Raw genomic sequence first — 21240 nt, 5'->3', positions numbered from 1 at the left:
ATGCGCTATTTATTTTTACTTATCTCTATTCATGCGTGTTAAGTAATAAATGCTTACTTCTTGCATACATTAGAAGGTCTGACAGACGCCTTTTATACTACAAGCCTGCAGAATACTTAGGATATATAAACAAAGACTGTCACTAGGCGTCAGCTTCGATTGAAGCTCTTATAGCTCGCAATAATTTAAAAGTGTGTTCGCATGTCGCACTGAACTGTGGTAGTTACGGACTTTTACCTGTGCTACGCTATGTGTAAGAAACTCAGTAGTAAAACTAGGATTCTGTTGTATGTGCAGCAGTGTATTAGCAGATCGCTTAGAAAGTTTACAGGTCTGCGGTATCTGAGAAAACGTTCCATCTCTGAGCACTTGACGACAACGGTCAGTAAAGCTACAAAGCAGTACGTCGTTCGAATTAACTACAGGCTGGAAATACGAATGCCAGGTTGCGTGCCAGGGGCTGCGGAAATATTCACCGTTTCCTTTGGTCCAACAGACCGCAAGTTCGTGGCTCTGATGTTACATGTTCGCGAACAGACAATGCTGTGGTCCATGGTTCACATAATCTACAGGGCTTCCTTTTCCAACAAAGTAATTATGGTAGCTTCACAACAATTTTCCTGTGGCGACGCTTGCGATTGAGTGGCTGGGTTCACACGTTCGCCATAAGGAATGAATGAAGCAACGTATTAGTATATTGCATGCAGTGCAAGTCTGGTAGCTGTAGTTGCAGCATGAATTGAAGTACAGGTAAGCTGACTAAGTAAAAACCAGCTGTTGTGCAGGGGTCCTGTGTATGAATCCTGCAATGGGACAATTTGGTTTATGTTTATTATTTGAAGCTAACGACTCTGTTAGCGACTTTACTACCACTTTTGCGTATCGGGTATGTTTCAAACATTTTTCCTGGGGCAAAGCCGGAGGTAGTGCAAAGCCGCCCCTATAAAATTACATCATGTTCAGGTAGGAGCTCTGTTATTGTTTCGCGCTTTTAATATTGAGGTCTAAGAAGATTTAAGATAAAAGGCATGCGCTGGTGGCGTTTTGTTGCATGATGTTTGTTTGTGGGCTGCCATTATCAAAATTCTGAGGAATAAATTAGTATAGAATGGTGTAGCAATGTAGGCTGCATATACCGCATGTCATATAGCACGACGTGGCCTATAGTATACATAAATCTTAATATATGCAGAACCTCACGGCGACGCTGACGTCGATGGTGACTCCTATGGTGACGACGATGGCAAAAGTTCGCTTGGAGTACCATTATAATTGATATTGCAATAAAAAAGACACGCGCAACGAAGTGTCTACGCTGAGGAAGACAAGGTTGACGTACATGGCGGTCGTAGTAAATTTATGATTACATATTGACTACGTGTGTCTATTTTGTATTTTTGCCTCGCTTTAATGTCCACTATTCACATATTTCATAACTCAATCGTATCGTTTTTCATACATCCGCCGTGGTGTCTTAGCAGCTATGGCGTTGTGCTGCTAAGCACGAGGGCGTGAGGTCAAATCCCTGTCGCGGAGGCGGCATTTTGATGGAGCCGAAATGCAAAAACGCCCGCGTTACTACGATTGGGTGCACGTCAAAAAGTCGCAGGCGGTCAAAACTGACTCCGAGTCCACCACGTCAAATCCCTGTCATTTATTTTTGAATTCACCAGCAGTTACGTCACCTTGCAACGTAGGAGAGGCTCTTTGTATTCTTCCGGAGTTTAGAACGGATCAACCGAACGCGTGTCCACGTTCGGTGCCTCTGTTCCGCTCCAAAGCCTCCGAACGCTGTCGAAGGTCATCCTGATCCCGCCGGGCACAATGAGATTCACGGATTTGGGCGAGACCAGCCTCGCGAGTTTCTGCCGTCTACTTGGCGTGGCTGGCGCATGCTTCAAGTGCGTCGGCACTCTCACTGGCTCGGCGAGCGCTCGCAGCCTCGGCTAGGATGCGTTTCCCCTTTTGAGCGTCCACTGCTATCTTGCAACACGACGGCATGTTGTCAATACGAACCCCTTACCCACCATCAGTGAACGTGCCGCCCTAGGCCTTCATCAAAGCCGGTACATGGTTGTCTCATCAGCGTGCTCATGAACCAAATTAAGGCGCACACACCCGCCTGAGGCTCGGTCGGCGCATTCGCGCCACTCGCCCGGCTAGGTGCTTGTTGAAACTCCAGTTTCAAATATAGTGGTAGCGTAATCTGCTACACTGTGCGGCGCATAGAAGCCGGGGAGAAAGAGATTTGGAAGAGTGCGCGTGGCACGCTGAATGCGGTGCAAGGGCTCGAGAAAATAGAAAAAAAAAAGAAACTCTGACGACGAGCTCACGTATTGTCTCTGGGTGTCAAGACTTGTCCGTCCCCGACGACAAAGCCTGCTCTTTCCTTCGAAAAGGATCGCGCCTTCACAAAGCTCTTTCCTCCTCTGCTTGTCTGACACAGCTCACCGCCATCCTGACCTCGTGCGCTTCGCGTCATCTGGCAAAGAGCGCAGCAGTTAACTTAGATGCCGAGGCTTTGTGCATAGGGACATCTGTCACGGCTATCAGAGGAGATTTGTTCGAAACACACTTCCGGACACACACCGGTACAACAAAAAAGAACACGCGTGCCCCTACCCTGCAGCTAAGGGGGGAGGGGATTCTGTAAGTGTCCACCTAGTGGACATGTTCTGGTTGGCTGGGCTGGGGTATGCGGGAGGGGGAAAGAGGCGCCCCCAGCCAAAGTTTTATGCTCTACCGGGGCCCGCTGTGAAAATTGACGCTGCTCCCTCTTACCCTCTGCCTTAGCAGCACAATTCATAGCTGCGTCATCATATTAATGCGATAGCTATATATGCACACTCCAAGCACATTTATACCGACGGCGTGATGTTCTGTACACGATCCAAGGAAGCTAACACCGTCCCTCCGCGCCGTATGCTCTATGTGCGAGTGAAAGCGTGCGAGGCTAAGCCGACGATCGCGGCGCACTCTCGTGTGCGCAAGGGAGGAAAGAGGGGTGGAAGCGCGCCGTCTTCTGTCGCACGCGAGGCACCGGGAGGAGGGGGGGGGGGAAGGGGGTGCGTTGTACTCTGGCAGCAACTGCGTATTGCACGGCCACGCGCGGTCACGCGGACCCTATCTTGAAAGCGATCTGTGTTGGGGCAGAGTTTAGGTGCGTCGACGGCTTATTCTTTTGTGCGTGCTGCGTTCCCGCCGCTCAGTTCGCGTTGAAGCGAGAGGCATAACGAAGGTCAGTTCACTCGCTGCTGTCGCCGCGGTTTCTCAATCCAGCGTTTTGACAGCGAGTGTGCACGGTCATCGAGTTAGACGTGGTCATGTTTCTTTGATCGTGTTTGACACCATGCTTGTTAACTTAGTAAGCGAATGTGTGCAAGCTTGCATAGCCGATAACACTACTATCTTTACTTCGTTACTGACTTTTTTCCACACTACGTGATGCACGAACGACTTCTAAAACATCGACATCTTGCTGAGATCTACGCGCTACTTCAACCCTGGTGGAGCCGTTTCTCCGCAGCAGCAGCGGCTGCCCTCTCTCTGGACATAACTGCCTTTTTCACGACGATGATGGTTTCAGTTACGCGACCGGCGCATCTGTGGTAGCGAGGAGGATGGAGCCGTGATGCCCATGAAGCTGATATCATCTTTCTAAGAGCATAAGCGCTGCTTTTGAACGCTCTCCACGTATTTGGCGAGTTCGTGTTTAGTAAGTATGGTACCGCAAAAATGCAAATTCTAAACATTTGTAGTGAACCATTCAGCAATGCGTTGCTTTTGCTTCATTGCCACAAAAGCCTCCGCGAGCACGGCACAGATAGTTAGAAGTGTTTGGTTGAACTGATACTCTCACTACTGATACTCCGCACTACTGCGTGTAGTTTTGAATAGTGAGGACAGGGTGCGCGGTTCAATTTAATACAGACGAAGGTACGTCAAAAATTTGCAGCCATGGTCCAACAGAAATGTGAAAACGATTGCTCTCCTGTGATACTACGTAACAGCTACCCTTCTGTGTTGTACATCGCAACGTTTTAATGTGAGAAAGAAGTGAATCATAAAGAGCGCATGTAAAAATGCGAAACAATTAAAAAAATAACGATGTTCAAATCGTGGCTGAAGCATTGGGTGCAGCCGTAACCCAGTTGTATATATATGGGCCTCGTGGTGATGTTGTCCAGGAGCCATATGATAAGCCTTGCTGTGCTTCGAGCGCAGTCGTGGTGTCCGTTTTGCCCGAATCTGCGTGCGAAACGAGAGGTTGATTTCAATCGCTGCTGACTTCGACCACGGAGCCACTTGAGCGGAAAGATATCTTAATGCTCGGGTCCGTTCTGCAACAAGTAATTTCCAGCGGCCATTTCTGTTTCAGTGTACTTTCAGTCGATATATATGAGACAGCTGACAATGCCTTCAGTGGTCATTCATCACTCCACCGCTGCATAGGTCGTTTTCTTTTTCGATAAACTGGTGCATACAGTAAGGTTATTGAAGACTATTCAGAATAAAATCAGTTATTCGCGGTATTGTGACCCGTAATGGCTAAGGGATTCACCAGAGAGAGGAAGGGAAGGAATCAAATTATCATAGACTGAAGCCCGCTTTTTCATGTTAAGGAAGCAAGTGAAAACACGCAGAGAAAGAAGGAGCATCTGTTCTATAAAGAAATATTTACAGCGTCAAATATACCTGAAAATTAGATTATTTTGCCCAAACACGTAATAAATAAACAACGTCTCAACTAGCAAATGTAGAGTGTTTTGAAAACACTGACTCTCAACATTGAGCAGAAACCATCGCATGCTGATTGTCAGTCATGCAACAGCCTCCCGGCAGATGTTCTGCGATATGCTGCTAATGCAGATACAAAGGGTGTCCAAATTTGCTCTTCAGGGACGGCTCTGTTGGGATGTAAGAAACCGATCTCGGAGGCTATGCTGACTTTGTGAGCCGGAAGCTATTTGGGAGCCGGAATGGTATCACAGAAGCGATGCTATAGAAATGATCTATTCATAAGCTCAATGAGATAACGCTATAAAGTCTTTGGATGCTGTGACATGTGAACATGGCCGAGTGCGCCCAGCGGGAATTCGGCCTCTGCACGCGAGTAAACGATAGACTCGATGGTGTACTAAATTTGTCGCCGCCTACACTTCTACCATCAGATATGCTGTGGCCAGCATCTTGTTAAGCGCATGGGGATTTTGTGGCCGCGTTAGAAGAACGCTGTGTGTGGTGTAAGTGAAATTTCACTCCTGCGTTTTCTTTCGCCAGCCAAAGCGGCCTGCAGGTGGCAAGATACAATATGCCTATAGAGACACGAGTATATAAAGGGTCCTCAAACAAAAACTAACCGTTGTTCTCATAAAAGCGCTACGCCTAATTTTTGTGTCGAGACGACCTGCCTCTAAATGCGAAATTAACGTATTGAGTGTCACATATGCTTTTTCTACGTTATTTTTCTTTTATTTGTCATTCCATTAGGATCAGAGGCATTATAGAGTGAAATAAGTAAATTAAGGAAGAAGTGGTGCAAAATATAATGCAGAGTAGACAACGACTGCACTGATTGAAAGATATCTGTCAAATACAAAAGTTTATTGCTATAGAATATAAAACGTGTGTCATAAAAAGACTGAAGAAATCAGTTAATTCCTGGTTAGACACTTGCACAATTATTCGCGGCCAACTACAGCTAAACGGAGAAGACGATGGCAGACTCAGCATCAGAAAAGAATAGTTTTGGGCACTCACGGAGATTCATATATCCTATGAAAATGAGGGATACTGCAACAAGCCAGAAAGCCGTGAAAAGGTGCGCCGAACAGACACACGCACAGCACTAATCCTACAAGACCCCCCACGTCGCCAAAATAATCCGGAGCATTGCACTGCGACCTTTTTAACACGAAAGTATTTATGCCGGGGTCCGCGATGAACTTCCGTTACAGGTGTAATGGATGGGATGTTTGGCACGAACGAGTAAAATATGTTTTGTTGACAGGGAAGGCGCCGCCATCTAGGAGCAGGTGAAACGAAGTACTGCATCGTAGCAATAACATGCGCCGACAGGGAGCGCTTCGGTAGTCAAAGCGCAGCAGAGGCTCCAACCACGGCCGCACGATGAAACGATGAAACGAAACGCATGTCGTTTCATCGACCGGCCGTGCTCCAACGCGGTATAGCCTGGTGTCGGCACTTTCCGACCACGCTTTTCTTTCGGGTCGGATTACTTTGTGGCACCTCGTCGCCTACGGACTGCAGTTTCAACATGCATCAGCAGTGCTTACACGCCGCCAACTGCTTCGCTTGCGATGACACCAATTAAGAGAACTGCTGCTCTAAGTGGCGCAGAAAGACAACGGCATTGACGGGCGAATCTCGCTTTGGTCCGGCGAGAGACACGCCAACATGAAGCAGAATGCCTCGCGCGTTCGCGGCGCCCTCTGCGAACTCTGCCACTCGCATTCATGAAGCTTAGTTCGTCGCAACTGAACTGGCTGCCGAAGACACTACAATAGTCGGACCAAAATGCTTTTACCGTCGCCTAAGCGACTCGGCAGGTGGACGCCGCGCGCCAAGCAAACCTGCAACACGGTCGTCGGCCCGCAAATCGTGCGCCTTTCGCTGTAGCGGACCGTGAGTTCACAAAACGAACATGAAACCATTTCGGTGAAGACACGTTTCACTATCGTGTTCTACCGATTTCCATGAAAGAGGGATCAACCATAATTTTTAACGCTTTGTAGCCATGCAACCTCCCGCTGTCCTTTAAAATGGCGCACAGCCGTTTTAGGGGATGCAGCCACTGTAGCTACGGAGCTGTGGAAACTAGGGGAGCCAACACGTCGGTCCTCTTTTGTCGCAAACGTTATCTCGTGTTTCCCAGCGCAGGTGGGGTTTCCAACGTGACTCCTCATGTTATCAGTAGCCTGAGGAGGAGACCATGCTACAGTTGTACTGACTGACTACTGACAAAGGTGCAGCATGGCTGTTGCGAATGCTGAAATAGTTTCACAGCATCATCAGTAATAGGCAGCAGTAAAAAGTATCAATACTGACATTGTCGAGGCCACTGTATTGTTATAAAGACAGCACGGCGGAAAGCTCTGCTTTATCCCACTCCGCTTCTAGCCAGCAGCTACTAAGAACACAAGGATAAAATGGCTCAAGTGACGTCACTTGAATACTCCCTATATCAAGCAGCTACAGCCTAATTAACAACAGCAGTCCCTTCAGCAGCGCAATCATCAAGTCACCGAATAGTGTCAGATGTCAGTCACCGCAACGGAAACGAATATTAACCCCAGTTTCTTTTAACAGCGGAGCTGTTCTTAGTCGAGCGTGCACCGTCCATGACAGCGCCATCACGCAGGAGCAGAGCCGAAGAGGTCACGTGACCCGCTTGCCGGGAGAAGGGGATCCGACCAATCGGAGCGTGCGCCGGGGAGAAGGAGGAGAGGCGGCGGGGTATAATAGCAGGTGTTTGCGCCGCGCGCTCTTACGATGGACGAACGTCGCTCGGCGCCGCTTGGCTCGCGGTCTAGCGGTAAAGTCCTCAAAAGAGTTCATAGTTGATTCATTAACTTAGTTTGCATCGGAGTGCTATTGAAGCACTTCATTCATCCTCGTTGGCGACTTCAACATGGATATGGTTACGGAATATTGGCTAAAGCAAAAAAGCGAAAAATCGCAGAAAATAACGTCCACAGCTCCGCTGTTTAGACAGATTTAACTTCGTGGAACTGGCTGTATCTTTTAACACGAAAGTGTTTTATGCCGGGGTCCACCAAGACTTCACTGACGTATTTCCGTCACGGAAATACGTCATAGAACATAATACAAAGAAAGAAACCAGAAGAAAAAGTTCCACAAACATGCAAAATTTCGAAATCGAACCCACGACTTCTCGGTCCGCGACGAATAGATCGCCGAGCGTTTAACCCATTGCGCCACAAACGCATTTGCAGAGAGCTACACAGACGCGCCTTATATATCTAACACTCCTCCGTGTACCCGCGCTCTTGCTCGGGGCGGTGCCGCCGCCTACGAGCAGAAAAGAGAAGTACTGCATTATGACACTAACGCGCACCGACAGTGAACGCTTCGGTGGTCTCAGCGCTACGACGCCTCGATGCCAGCATTCGAAGGGACGCTGGCATCAAGAAGCACTACCAACGCCACCTAGGTGGCGTTGGTAGTGGCGTTCACCGTACTCAGCACAGCGGAGCGTGGCCTCCGCAATTAGCTCTGAAAATGTTTCTGAAGTTGATCGCGGAGGCTGCAATTACGACGCGCTGTACGCGCTGATTTGACTCGGTGACGATTCAGTTACGTGCTTTGTCTTGCGCGTTGTATTAGTGTGTCAGTTACGTGCTTCGTCTTTCGCGTTGTGCTAGCGTGTGCAGCGTAGTGCAGCTTCCATATGCACCGACGGTGTTTCTCCGCTGTCTACTGATACGAGTGTGATGGCACCGACTACGAAAACTGCGGCATTAAGCGCCGTCGAAAGACAACGACGTCGGGAATTTTTTCTAAATTTTTTTAAACAGAAATGTTAACTTTTTGTCGGTCATCATTACAAACGCATACTGGAAATATGGCGTCTATCAAATACCATTTTTCAGAAAGACGACGTCTGTTTCAATTTGTTCAAGCGCTATCATTCGACTCTAGAATGCTAGACTCTAAATACGACTCTACTCACCGAGGAAAACGAAAACAAACAGCGTTGTCGCGAAGGCGATGATGCCTGAGATCAGGATCAGGAAGCACCACGACAGCAGGCTTAATTCCAGGTAATCGCTGCGAATTACGGCAATAGTACACGTTTTACTCTACTGCAGCAACTGTACAAGTTTGCTTTGTTATAATATAAAGCGTCTACACACCAGCACAACTTCAAGAAGAGCTCGATGAACGCCGTCCACTTTGAGACTAGGCTTTTGCAGTCCGCGAATCATAGAGTGCGTAACGAATTATATCGTGTGTTTGAGCCGTAGTCATATAGGTGTGTTTTCATTTTAAGTATTGTTTTTCTAAAATATGCTTTTCTAGACCTCCTTCTTTGTCAACTTCATACAGTTACGAAAAATATCAACCCCTAGTTTCTTCGTATTTTGTAATTCTACAATAGCAACTATATCTATTGTAGAATAAATTTTAATCGTTGTTTGTTTGTGGCTTCGGGGCTGATAATTTGTAGCGATACCTTTCTGATGCTAATGCCTTTTCGCGCTTTGTCAGTGGTCAGAGCTACGGTCCGCTCATGTTATCAACGCGATCGACAGATCCACAGTGCATCCGGCCGTGAGCGGTGAATGATAAGACTAGTATAGAATGAAGCATAACGCATCGCTACAAAATACCGGCCCTGAATACATCATTAACATTACTACTACTAACAACATCCCGTAAAGTGTGAGAAAATCTCGCACTTGATTAGCGTTGAGGGGGGACAACACTTGCGGTATAGAATGATGTAGCACATTTTTCATGCATGTAATGTAAACCCAACTCTGTTCTCTTCTGATTCCGTTCAATTCTACTGACGCGAAATTGGCGCAACCGCCGACGCAAGCATCGGGCGGTAATCCGAAGCATTGTTGGATCAGACCAATCAAACACTCGCGTCATTTATAAGCGGAAACATTTGTTTGGTTTCAAAGCCAATAGCATTGCCATCCTTGACAAGTTGTCTTATCTAATTGGTTGTCAGTGCGCAGACGTGGAGAAGGTATTGATGGGGCCGAGGTAGCACAGTGAATGTAGATGGAGCTGGAATCTGGTGCTGGTGCTGGATTGGTCCGCTTACTCTTGCTTAGCTTGGGGTAGTTGCTCGAAAATCGCAGCCGTGTACTTATCATGATAAATGCCACTAAAACGAATACTAAGCAAATAAGACTTTGCATAGAGGTGTCATATTACGTGCCGAATGGCTCCGAAAACGTTATACTGTCAGTCTGCCACTCAAGAAATGGTTAATGTACGGAAACAAATACATTCCTGCCTTTTGCTTCGAGTAGCCAATAGAAGAGCGATTGGCAGGTAGGGAACTTCTATCTCATTCGGAACGGGGCAGTCTCCAGACATCCCGAAAAAAGTTCAGTTTGGTTTTGGGTATAATAACGCATGTTTAGTGCTCACACGTAAAATTGACGTGGCGAATTTTTGCGATTTTGTGACGTCATGTGAAAGATAGGCGAACTTGCTGTATCTTGCAAGCCATCGGCGTCGGGAACGCAGTCCTCTGTGCGCTGTATTTTCGCGCCTTAGTTCGCGTTGAAGCGAAACTCAGCTAGAAGGTATATTCGCTCGCTGCTGCTGGCGCGCTTCCACAGCCCAGCGTTTTTACATAGAGTTTCCGCGGTCATCCAGTGCAATCTGTTGATGTTTGCATGTGCGCGCATGACGCCATGCTTATTAATGTAGTCAGTATGCGCTTGTTTACAACTTTATACGGCCGATAAAACTTCTATTCTTCCTTTGTATAGCTCTCTACTAATTCTCTATCGCAATCGATGCTTCGCCTTTCGGGCGAAACTGCGACTTTTTTTTATCAACGTAATCATGCGTAACCAGTGTGTAGACGTAAAATTAGATAGGAAGATTTCTCAGTTTTCTTGGCATTGCGTTACCGCCAGGTGAAGCGGTTGTGGCAGAAACAATTTTGACCAATCGGGAAGGGCTAATAAGAGCCATGGAATAGAAACCGATTGTAAAAGCTTTACATATATATCACCCCGTAGCTGCCTATATTGAACGTGACTGCTGTGTTCAAAGAGCTAACCACACGCGGAGAGAAATCTGGCCTGCAGTGTTCTTTGCATTGTAAGGAAGTGGCGTATGTTTCTACCACCATATACTGCTCGTATTTACCATTGTGAACAATTAAAAATGCTGCTGAGCGGCTATAATATTTTTGTGTTGCTGCGCAATACGACGGGCAATGCGTCATGTGTGTTTTACTTCTTAGTTATAGGAAATGGGCAGGTCATAGATTGCGTAGGGCAGTTAAGCGATTGTCTTTTAGAGTTACAGAATAGGCACCAAGGGAAGAGAAGTGCAATCGAGCACACCAGAGAATTAGGATTAAAATGGGACATTTGCGCGCACAACTTCGAATTAGCTAGCGCAAGAAGAGAGAAGTAGAGATTGCCTTTGTCCTGCAGTTGACATGAAAATATGATAAAGATGATGATAAGAAATGTTCACTTTACTTACTCAGTGGCGCTGTGACCTAGAAATAAGAGAAGAACAATATGGTTTTAGGAAGAGGAGTACAGATAGGCTGTTTCACCTATAGCTTATTTGTGGAATGGTTAGAAGAACACAGTTTCTCAATAATTTCTCGTCGCAAAAAAATATGTCTCCATTGCGCGACGTAGGCAACAATGTTTATATGCATTTCTTTTCTTATGAATTTGATAAGTCGCAGATAGACTCAAGTGACGTAGAAAAATTGGAGGACGCTTAAGCTTCGCCTTTAAGAGTGGAACGCGATGGTGTTATCGGGCGCCGTTCTCATCGCGTTTTTTATGAGTAGGCTTCACTGCAACACACAACGTGGGAAAGCCAGCTTACAATGACCAAGCTTGCACCGATCCTCTTAAAGTCGGGTTCACTTTTAAACACAAGTGCACTGTTGGGAAGATATTTTACAGAGGCAATATACGCCGTCTTATATCAACATTTGAAGGCCCTAGGACATTTTTCTATTATTTTATTAGTTGTTTGCTGCTGCCCCGAGGCGCGCGTGCGTCCAAAACGCATTAGGCAGGAGAATTTTCAGTTTGCCCTGCCAAGGAGGCGAGCACCATTTGGATAATGTTTTTGCAAGTAATCTACCCGGGCGCGCCGCTATTTTATGGTACAAATGCTGGAAAATTGGAGGACGCTTAAGCTTCGCTTTTAAGAGTGCAACGCGATAGCATTCAAAGATCCCTGACTGCTTCTCGCGCGTCCCGACAACTGCAGCTTAAGCAACCGTATTGGTTACCGGAAAACACTGGCGGCGAACGCTATGCACGAAGGCGCGCTTTCTGGTGGAAACGTGTCCTTTGCGTGGGGCGATCCCGGAGATATTGCACAGCCGCGCCTAAAAAATTGCATAATTTTCAGGTTTACATTTTTGTTTCATACATTTATTATTTAATTCTGAGAAGATTTAACATAAAAGGCATGCGCTGTGGGTGTTTTGTTTCATGACATTTGTTGGTGGATTGCGATTTTCAAAATTACGAGCAATAGCTTTGCCAATAATGCAAGGTAAGGTATGAGCAACATAATCATAGGATGGTGTGGCAGTATAACCCGCATATATATCATGTCATATAAGCGTGGCATATACATGTACCTAAATATATTCGAAGGGCCTGCGTGGTTGGGGAAGATTTTCTCCACCGCCAGCCGACATAGCACGCCGACGCCGGTTGCCGATGCCAGATTTTCTGCGACACGGGGCCCTTAACGCCTTCGCGTTAATATTCAGTGCCATCAGCATGTTTACCAGTACAGGCGTGATACAAACAAAATATACAGAGTGAGTAAAAGGGTCTTGGGAGTCACACTACTATTTCTGAAGATATATTGTGATCTACGCCACACACCTCCGCTAATTACAAGTAACCTTAAACGTACATGCCTGCGCCCTGCAGGCATGTATGTTAGGCATGTACGCGGCATTTGGACCTGAAAAATTGGCAAAGTGCGGTTAGTTTATCAATGTACATAACATCGCCACGCTTCCGGCCATTTCAATAAGTTCTAAATTTCCGTAAAATAGAACTGTCCGTACATAGACGTTGGCTGCATGTCGGGAGCTGTATATTTCCATATGCGAGTCCACATTACCATAGTTGCACCGGAATTGCGCAGCCATCTTTACAGCATATGGTTATACTAAAAAGTCAGAGTCCGTACACCTGCTTGAAATCTTCGCAAAGCCTTGAATTTGAAATAGAAAAAGAAATTCAAGGGTCCTAACTCTTCTTACAAATAAATGTCCTCTTGATTTCCTTGAAAATTTGAGTTGGGGGCGACTTCTGAACATTAAATGTAACGACCTCCGTACCGGCTTTATACCGCGTCTATCAGGAAGAAATCCTATATAGACCCTTTTCGCGGCGATCCCGTTGGTGCCACTATGTTTGATCACGTGGGGCCGCGGCCATTGTTTGCCTCAGCTGCCTCCGTTGCCTCCGTGTTTACAATGAATGTGCGTGACGCCCGGTGTGGCTCAGACAACCTCTGTTTCGGCGGATATCGTGGACGGTGACTGGGTGAACGACACGAAGCTTTGGCCACAATTTCAAAGGACATGTAAGCGCTTTCTGAGCTCATTATGCTTTCGCCAAACTACGCGAGCACCGTATAGGTTGCTTGCACTAAAAGCGGCGCTAGAAATGTACTCAAGTTGTCCAAACGTTTGGATTATGTAGTAAATCAAGGTCAGTGTGTTTTGCTCTACGTACCTTATTTGCGAACACTTTGAAACAGCGGCTTGTCATGTCTCCGTTTCAGTAAAGTTCCTCGGTGTGGTCCCTTTCCGATTGCTTATTTTCTGTCTAATCACCCAAGGATGTGCTTTGTTGCGATAGAGTTATCATTGCTGTGCCCAAGGAAATTGGTACGCGAATGTTCACACTAACAGCTTGCAGCAAGGACGTATTATCGCTAGTCACGCGCTTTCTCTACAATACCGGCACCCCGGTAATATTCCCGCATCCTCTCGTCATGATGTGTGTGAGGCATCTGCTCAGTACTAGTTCAATATCTCTCACTAAACAGGTACATTTAATTGTAATACAGCCACTGATCACTGCAAATAGGATAAAGTACTTTAATTCCCGGGACCTCACAATGATGTACTGGCGCTGTGGTTTCGGCTTAACATTCAAGTTGTTGAACTCTGACCTCCATTTGCTCTAATGATAATCAATGACTTCCGGTGATATTAATGAAAGTTTACTTCTGAAGTAACAGCCAATCTATCCAAACTAATTTAGTGTTTGTAGTTGGTGCGCCTTTAAGAGTAACAAAACCGGTTCCAAGGGAAGACAAAATGCCACCGAGAATGGTAGAGGACTAGGCGGCGCTCTGAAGTATTCTAGGGCCGAATTCAAAAAGCTTTTGTTCGTTAGTGCTGCTTGCGATTGGCCAGCCGTCTTCGCTAATGATATGTCCAACAGCCCGATTGGCTGACACCTGCTTCTACGAAGAGTTTTAGCGTTAGAACGTTTTTGTGAATCCGGCCCCTGGATTTTCAAGCATATTATACGATGTGGCCGCCTGGCGTGGAGCGGGAATAATTGGAGACAGTAGTAAAGTGGCCCTTGTTGTGCGGTCAACAGGATATCGGCTGACAATGAATAGTCTCTATCTGTAGAGCTTTTGGGGAAATAAATATAAAGGCTCCTCGACGAGACCGGGTGATAGGTCGGGTAAGGCGTTGAATGGACTTTAAGTGCCTGTCTCCCTTATCGATAGGCTATGGGGCAGTGAGGCTCAGCCACAGATGCGTTCAATTGATGTTTGACTGGAGCGTGAACGGAGCACAAACCCTAAAAAAAAGGAAAGACGCACACTGTACTGAACGCTGGGCTGTTGTGTCCGTCACGATTAAATTATAACACTGCCTTTCCTGCGCCGGCGGTGCCACCAAACATTGTTTCATTTATTAATAATTTATTTCTAGCAGCATTCCAAGGATCTCAGTGCGCCTCCTCGACTATTTGGCAACGCAGTGCCTCTGTTAGCGCCCGTATCTAAACGCAATATAAAGTGCTCCTGTATAATGCATTAATTCCATACAGATGCATTGGTTATACTGTGTAGACAATTAGTTGATTGCTGATATGAATGTGGTGCACTTGCGGAACTAACCCTTTCTAATCACAGTATGTTTTCTTGGTCTAGCAGTATTCCAAGGATCTCAGTGCGCCTCCTCGACTATTTGGCAACGCAGTGCCTCTGTTAGCGCCCGTATCTAAACGCAATATAAAGTGCTCCTGTATAATGCATTAATTCCATACAGATGCATTGGTTATACTGTATAGACAATTAGTTGATTGCTGATATGAATGTGGTGCATTGCGGAACTACCCTTTCTAATCACAGTATGTTTTCTTGGCGGATTCACATCAGTCAAGAAAACACACTCTGTTGCACTGCTTCGAATAGTAATTGACTCGCTGCATATTTTCTATAATAATAGAAGCAAAGCATATGGCTCCACAACTCGCAATATTTTTCAAGTCAGCTGGAAGGGTGGTGTAGCTTGAATAAACAAATTTTGGAGCAGCATCACGCGTACAAAAGGGTCCCTGCTATGCGGGACCCACCGAAATATGTTACCGGCTGAAAGGCGCCAAATATTTTAATGTAACTGTTTAGGTTTCAATTTCACAGTCCCAATGCTTGGAAACATCTGAGCAATCTGTCAGCTTGCCTAGAACACGACTACATTACAGCCATAACACTCCTCGGGGGCCTTTGCGCTGTTTTTACTCACTGTCATCGGTCTTGCTACCTGTGGTGGGTGGCGATGTGCCGACGGCGGGCAGAGCGACCACGGTGTACAGCGGCACTGGTACTTCGCCATGTCCGACGATCAGGTGGTACATCTCGTCATCTCCTGGCCGGTCGCCACAAAAAGTGCCAAAATGGTGATGGGAGCAAGAATGCGCAGATAAGAAAGTAATATTTTACTGCGCAGCGGAGTAGTGAAAGCGGTACAAGCGTCTTTAGATTAGTTTTCACAAACGCTCGCAGACAAAACTCGGCGTCTGCTCCCAGCTGCTGCTTATTTTAGCAAAATCAAGCATTCGACGGAAAGCCGTTTCGTCAGGTAAGAGCATGATTAAAATATTGAGGCACTGGCCAATGCAAAGCAAATTGTTAAGTTTTCTGGTTCTAACAATACTGTTTGTTCTGAGATCGGGGACACGATTTTTCAATCATGCTTCTTGCGCTTCTGCTCCAATGCGCAGAAAAGATTTTCGAATGTTGCCGAATTGAGCTGTAACCTGCTCAAAGTTCTCAAGCCGTATCTTTTCAGCATACCCTCGGTTTCATTTCCTTTGGCGAAGCACAGTTCAGCGAACAGAAATTCCGTCATTCCTACTCACAGCGCGAATAGTTTGCCTCGCATTCGCATTACCGTTTTGACAACCTGTCAGTAGTGGAACTTTCGAAATGTTGCGGGGCTGATTGTATCGTCTTTAAGTGTGCAGAGAAAACTGCTGAAAAAAAAAGCAATTGGTCGGTGACACTTACCTGGCAGTACACCTCGTATTGGCCCTGCGAATGAACGAGTAGAAGAGTAGAGTGGCTAAACAGGCTTTTAACGTTCTATATTCAGTAAGCTGGCGATAAGCACGATCCTAACGTGTAAATGTTATATAATGACGTAGGTCACCTTACGGCTACGTTATACGGACACAATGGTAGGGGACGTGAAATGAGGACGAGGACGTGAAACAGCCTTATCTTGCTTCCGAGGTTTTCTACTGCGTTGGGCTTTTCCCGTACTTATTTTCGACGCAAATTCAGTTCCATCTTTGCACAAATACGTCTAGCATATCCTCAGAAAATCTCATTTGTCGAACGCCATAAGATCGCCGACCATTTACATGTTGCGTGTTAAGTAGCAGCGTATGTCGCCTGTTCATTGATAGCTTTGTCATATGAAGTTCGCTTCCTACGCTATAAGGTACCAACCCCCAACGAGCAACGTCTTTGGGATCGCAAAGTCTCCGAAAAAAAAGTCTCTAGTGTCAGCTAACGCATCCTCTCGTGAATGGAAATTAGTCGATCCTGCACCGTACGACCACGTCATCGCTTACGCGAATTACGAAATGAATGTTTAAGGCAACACGAAACTTATCTTTTCCTCGAATTGTGTGCTCCAAAAATCATTGTGGTGGACCCAACTATCATAGCCGATTGAAGCACTAATCTGTAGCGCGAGTCAGATAGCAAATCCACGTCATGTCAGGGTACGCCTACTTCAGAGTTTTACGAAGGGAGCGCAGTATGCGGAATCCACTCTGACATAACGAATTATCGGTTCCTGCGTCTTTGCAGGGACTCAATCCCGTGACCTCGTGCTGGGCACTAGGAACCCCATAGCCACTGATCCACCGCGAGTAGCGACCGCGCGTACACTGTAAGGTTCCATGAATACTATGAATACTTACGAAATGAGCGTTGGTATCGAATGCTCTGCTCGGCTGTTGGAAAGAGAACATTATGAAATAATTAATAATCCTAGAGGGAACTGCACGAGTGTAACTGCGTGAGGGTTCCAAGTATTTCGCACAAACACAAAGGGCCACAGTCTTATGTGCACAAGAGGAAAGCCGCAAATTAAAGGGAGATTATAAACAAATAAATGCATAGTTCTGTAATAACGGATTGCCAGCGATACGAATATTTTTAAAGTTGTTATGCTATAATACAAAGAGATAGGAGTATACTCAAAGCACACGTGTGGTGCGAACTTAAAGTTCCTACATTTAGGATAGTGTTGAAGTAGGCAAAGTATTACCCATTCTCTGTTAATAACACACCGTGAAAGAGGAGTGAAAAACGTGAGAGACAAAAGTATCGACAAAAACACACTTTCAAATGACACATGGTACTCCATAGCGCGTACTCCCCATTATGCACAAGGAAGTGCGGTGAGAAAAGTACGAACATCCGTAATAGCAGTAGCGAAACCATCACGCACATATCACACTCCCTACCCAGAGTCGCAGTTGTATTTCGTAATGCGCATGCGCGTTACTGGTAGCGAGCGAGAGCGTGTGTGTGTGTGTGTGTGTGTGTGTGTGTGCGCGCGGCGTGCGTGCGTGCGTGCGTGCGTGCGCGCACCATGCGTGCATGCCTGCCCTCCCCCCCCATTCGCCTGCCCTGCCTGCCTATCTGTCTGTCTGGATGTCTGTCTGTGTTTGTAAGTGTTGGTGTATGTGCGCATGGGTGAACTTATGTGAATGTGTTTGGGAAGCCGTAACCTTTGTGCCGGCCTGCTTCTAATTTTCTTAATTGGTGCTGTCCTACACATCTCAGGTTATGCATTTCAAGGTTAAAGTCGGTTGATTTACCTGACCAAAACCACAATATAATTCTGAACCATGCCCTAGACTGGGGCTCCGGGGAATTTTCACTACCTCGGGTTCTTAAAGTGGGCACCTAATGAATGGTTAACGAGCGTTTTCATTCCGACCCCATCGGAATGCAGCCGCCGGATTGAACAAGCGACCACGAGCTCTGTAGCGCAATGCCATAACCACTGGGTTAGCACGGCGGGTTGGTTATTGATCTATCGCTTAAATATAATATTCACTTGAGGCTAGGCTCATGAAATCCAGTGGCGACATTATTAATGTGCTTGCAATAGAGCGGGACACTCTAAAATAAAGTCAGAGTAAGCTCACCTGCCCTCCGCCAGTCAGGCATGCCGCGTGGGGCTACCCAATCAGGCGTTTCATCATCTCCTGCGAGAAGACAATCAGCAATCGACAGATCATAGTCGCACAAACTTATTGTATACTCTGCTAATATGAAATGTGGATACGCAGCGAAAAACTTAAATTTTTTGTGCAGTGTGTTCATCTGAAAGGAGTTTTCTAAAAGGACGGCAATTACTTTCCAAATGCGATTAAACAGTTTATATATAAACCACCGTATCCCGTGATCGGCTACACTTCATTCAAAAGCAGTCGACCATGTACGTAACCTATTCGGTGTGCCGAGCTGCTATTAACGAATACTAAGACCAAGTGCTGCTTTCCTAGACGATACGCAATTTAATTATCCGCTCTCAGTAATGTCCAATCGTCTCTGAGAGTAATAAGACAAACCAAACTTTTTGCCACACCCCCTGCTGCGCAAGACCAGCCTAAAGCCCCTTCACCACGCCTACTACGGCTTTCTGAAGTAGGACCACCCTGTAGTCAGCACCTAGTTCTGGTTCCGCCGTTTGAGCAAGGAAGTCTCGGCGCTGCCTCCTTCCATATCGTGGTCTTCCATGTTGTTTCTGCACTAGCCAAGAACACACATCCGTGTTCATAGGACATTTTTAGGATTTTCAGGGCGCGACAATGCCTGATCGTAACAAGATCTCTACCTCCAGCTTATCCGCGTATCACCGTCGACAAGGTCACAGGGAAAGCGTCGTGGCCAAGGGCACAGCCGGAAAGCCGGTAGGAACAGCATGGCGGCACGTCAACTTCCGTAGGTCGGAGAAGAGGTGGAAACGGAGAAGAGCAGAATTGGTTGGTGCTACTTAACCTAGACGGTGTACGAGATATGTGTGGAGCAGCTTCAAGCTTTTAATCCTTGCTTCCATATTACTGGCTGAAATGTATGTGACAGCCTTCATTTTATGGCAGCGCCTGTATTGCCGACAGTCTAGCCCGGGCTAACGTTTCCGGCAGTTCCTTCCCATTGGCTGCCCACGAGTAAACATGCTCCACTCAGTCATGAACTTCCGTATAACCTGCATGGGAATATTTTTACAATAAAAAATCTCGAAGCGACAAAGGATGATTCATTGGTTGGTGGCTGCTGAAGCGGCATCTACCTAAGCCCCCGTCCCTCGCGGTCTGCCCCACGTCACCTTGCTCCCCTTGGCAGTATCCCTACGTGTCAGGCCTAGTGCTGAAGCATAGGGTCATAGGAATAGATGCATGCCAGAAGTTGCCTCCGAAATTCTGCCGGCAGACAAGTCACATGGTCGAGGGCAGCCATTTGGGAAAAACTGCCGGCAACTTTTCGCCCGGCCTACTCTGCCGGCTGCAGGAAATATAGTCACTGCCTCATTCCATGCTAAAACAAACACGAGCACTTGAGTACTAATGAGGTGTTTCCACTAAGAGTAAATTAACCAGTACATTCTCAATTCCATTCTTAAAGGCGCATGGTCTTGGACACGTCCGAGAATGTTCTAGAAGACTAAAGGGTTAAGTGGGACTGGTATCGTATCCTTTCCTTCTACAGATGAGTTATACAGATGGCTAAAAATCAGTATGTCAGAGTTTCGTAAAATGATAGAGCGCCCTTCATTATAAAAAGAACCGAAGTTCTTACCCATGATGTAACGTCCGTACGGTCCGATAAGATCTTCTTCCTTCTTGAATTTGGCTGCTGGACGCGCCGCGCGGTTAGAGGCACGTGCCCTGCATCTTAGAAGTGAAATTATTTAGGCTCCACTGAATCACCGTATTCATAAAAAAATTTCGTCGACAACACGCGCAAATTTTTTCTCCTTTCAAGTCCTACTTCTGGCATTCACATAAAATTAAAGTAGAATTTCGACAAAATATAAGAGAAACACTGCGTCCTGTCCCAGTGCCTGCAGAAACGGTCGTCGTCGTTACCTCGGCATTTCGTTAGAGTATTTGGTGTATCTGTGTTCATAAGATGGTTGGTAGCCTGGTGTGATTGGCATGACGCGATGTAACCACAGTGGTAGCGTAGTCATTGAGTAAGCTTGGACCAGTGTATTAATTTATGATGTGATGGAGACCCTCTATTACCGGCTTCGACTGAACGTTGCGTACATGAACCGTCTTCTTTTTCGCAATGGCCACACTACACATCCATCCTGTGACAACTGTGGCGAGGTGTAATCTATGCAGCACATCTTGCTGGAGTGCCCTGCTTATAGAAATTAGCAACACCGATATAAAATGAACACGGAAAAGCTCGGCCGAGGCCCCTTGACATTGAACCGGATGCTGGGTCCCTGGCCTTGCCCATCAAAGCGGTGCAAAGCCCAGGACTTGTAGTTTTTATATATTGATTTAATTGGTTTGCAGTCACAATTACGAATCGTGCACGTTGTCTCATCAAGACGGTGATTTTATTTTATTTTGCATTTACCATCCACCTTCGTCGCATTGCTCACTTACCAATACTGCCGATAACATCGTACGGCCTGCATTCCCCCCCCCCTTTTTTTTCTTCTGCTCACCTTCTTCTAGGGCCTTTCTTCTCCTTCGTCCCATTCCCTGCAGAGTAGCATGTAAACGAAAACACGCATGAATTTTCAATAAGGAGCTCTCTTTCTCTCTCTCTAGGCCTGGAGCACTTTCCTGCGTTCAAAGGGGGCCTGACAGGCTTGTTGGTACATGTGCTTAAGAAATTAGCCTAATGCGGACGCGCGGGATACCGTTTCAGGGTGGGTGGGTTATCATATGCTATGAGGTAGGCAATTAGTAGCGTAACACT

At 46.4% G+C, this 21240-nt stretch overlaps 1 protein-coding gene and 1 long non-coding RNA gene across 2 annotated transcripts; both read right to left on the bottom strand.

Moving 5' to 3' along the window:
• Nucleotides 1–4071: 4071 nt before the first annotated feature.
• Nucleotides 4072–16569, bottom strand: LOC125945880 (uncharacterized). The gene is made up of 5 exons (XM_049668245.1): nt 16282–16569; nt 15518–15640; nt 11230–11245; nt 8714–8811; nt 4072–4248 (listed from the first exon to the last, which is right to left on the bottom strand). Exons 2-5 carry the CDS (start codon nt 15627–15629, stop codon nt 4112–4114), a joined length of 363 nt encoding a protein of 120 aa, XP_049524202.1. The 5' UTR covers nt 15630–15640; nt 16282–16569; the 3' UTR covers nt 4072–4111.
• Nucleotides 16570–17203: 634 nt separating this feature from the next.
• On the bottom strand, nt 17204–20962 carry LOC125945881 (uncharacterized). Its single transcript, XR_007467179.1, has 3 exons — nt 20098–20962; nt 18444–18503; nt 17204–17237 (listed from the first exon to the last, which is right to left on the bottom strand). It is a non-coding gene; the product is annotated as an uncharacterized LOC125945881 (long non-coding RNA).
• Nucleotides 20963–21240: the final 278 nt, after the last annotated feature.

Source organism: Dermacentor silvarum, chromosome 5 (assembly GCF_013339745.2).
Source record: "Dermacentor silvarum isolate Dsil-2018 chromosome 5, BIME_Dsil_1.4, whole genome shotgun sequence".
NCBI classification, from domain to species: domain Eukaryota; kingdom Metazoa; phylum Arthropoda; class Arachnida; order Ixodida; family Ixodidae; genus Dermacentor; species Dermacentor silvarum.
Note: the sequence above shows the minus strand (reverse complement) of the source record. Positions and strands in the feature narration are given on the sequence as shown.

What these genes read in the sequence shown, in the direction of transcription:
- LOC125945880 (XM_049668245.1), bottom strand. Translation starts at nt 15,629, where the DNA reads ATGTACCACCTGATCGTCGGACATGGCGAAGTACCAGTGCCGCTGTAC. An exon ending in GTTTGTTTTCGTTTTCCTCG is followed by an intron (nt 4,249 to 8,713) that starts GTGAGTAGAGTC and finishes TTTCGCACGCAG; the next exon opens with ATTCGGGCAAAACGGACACC.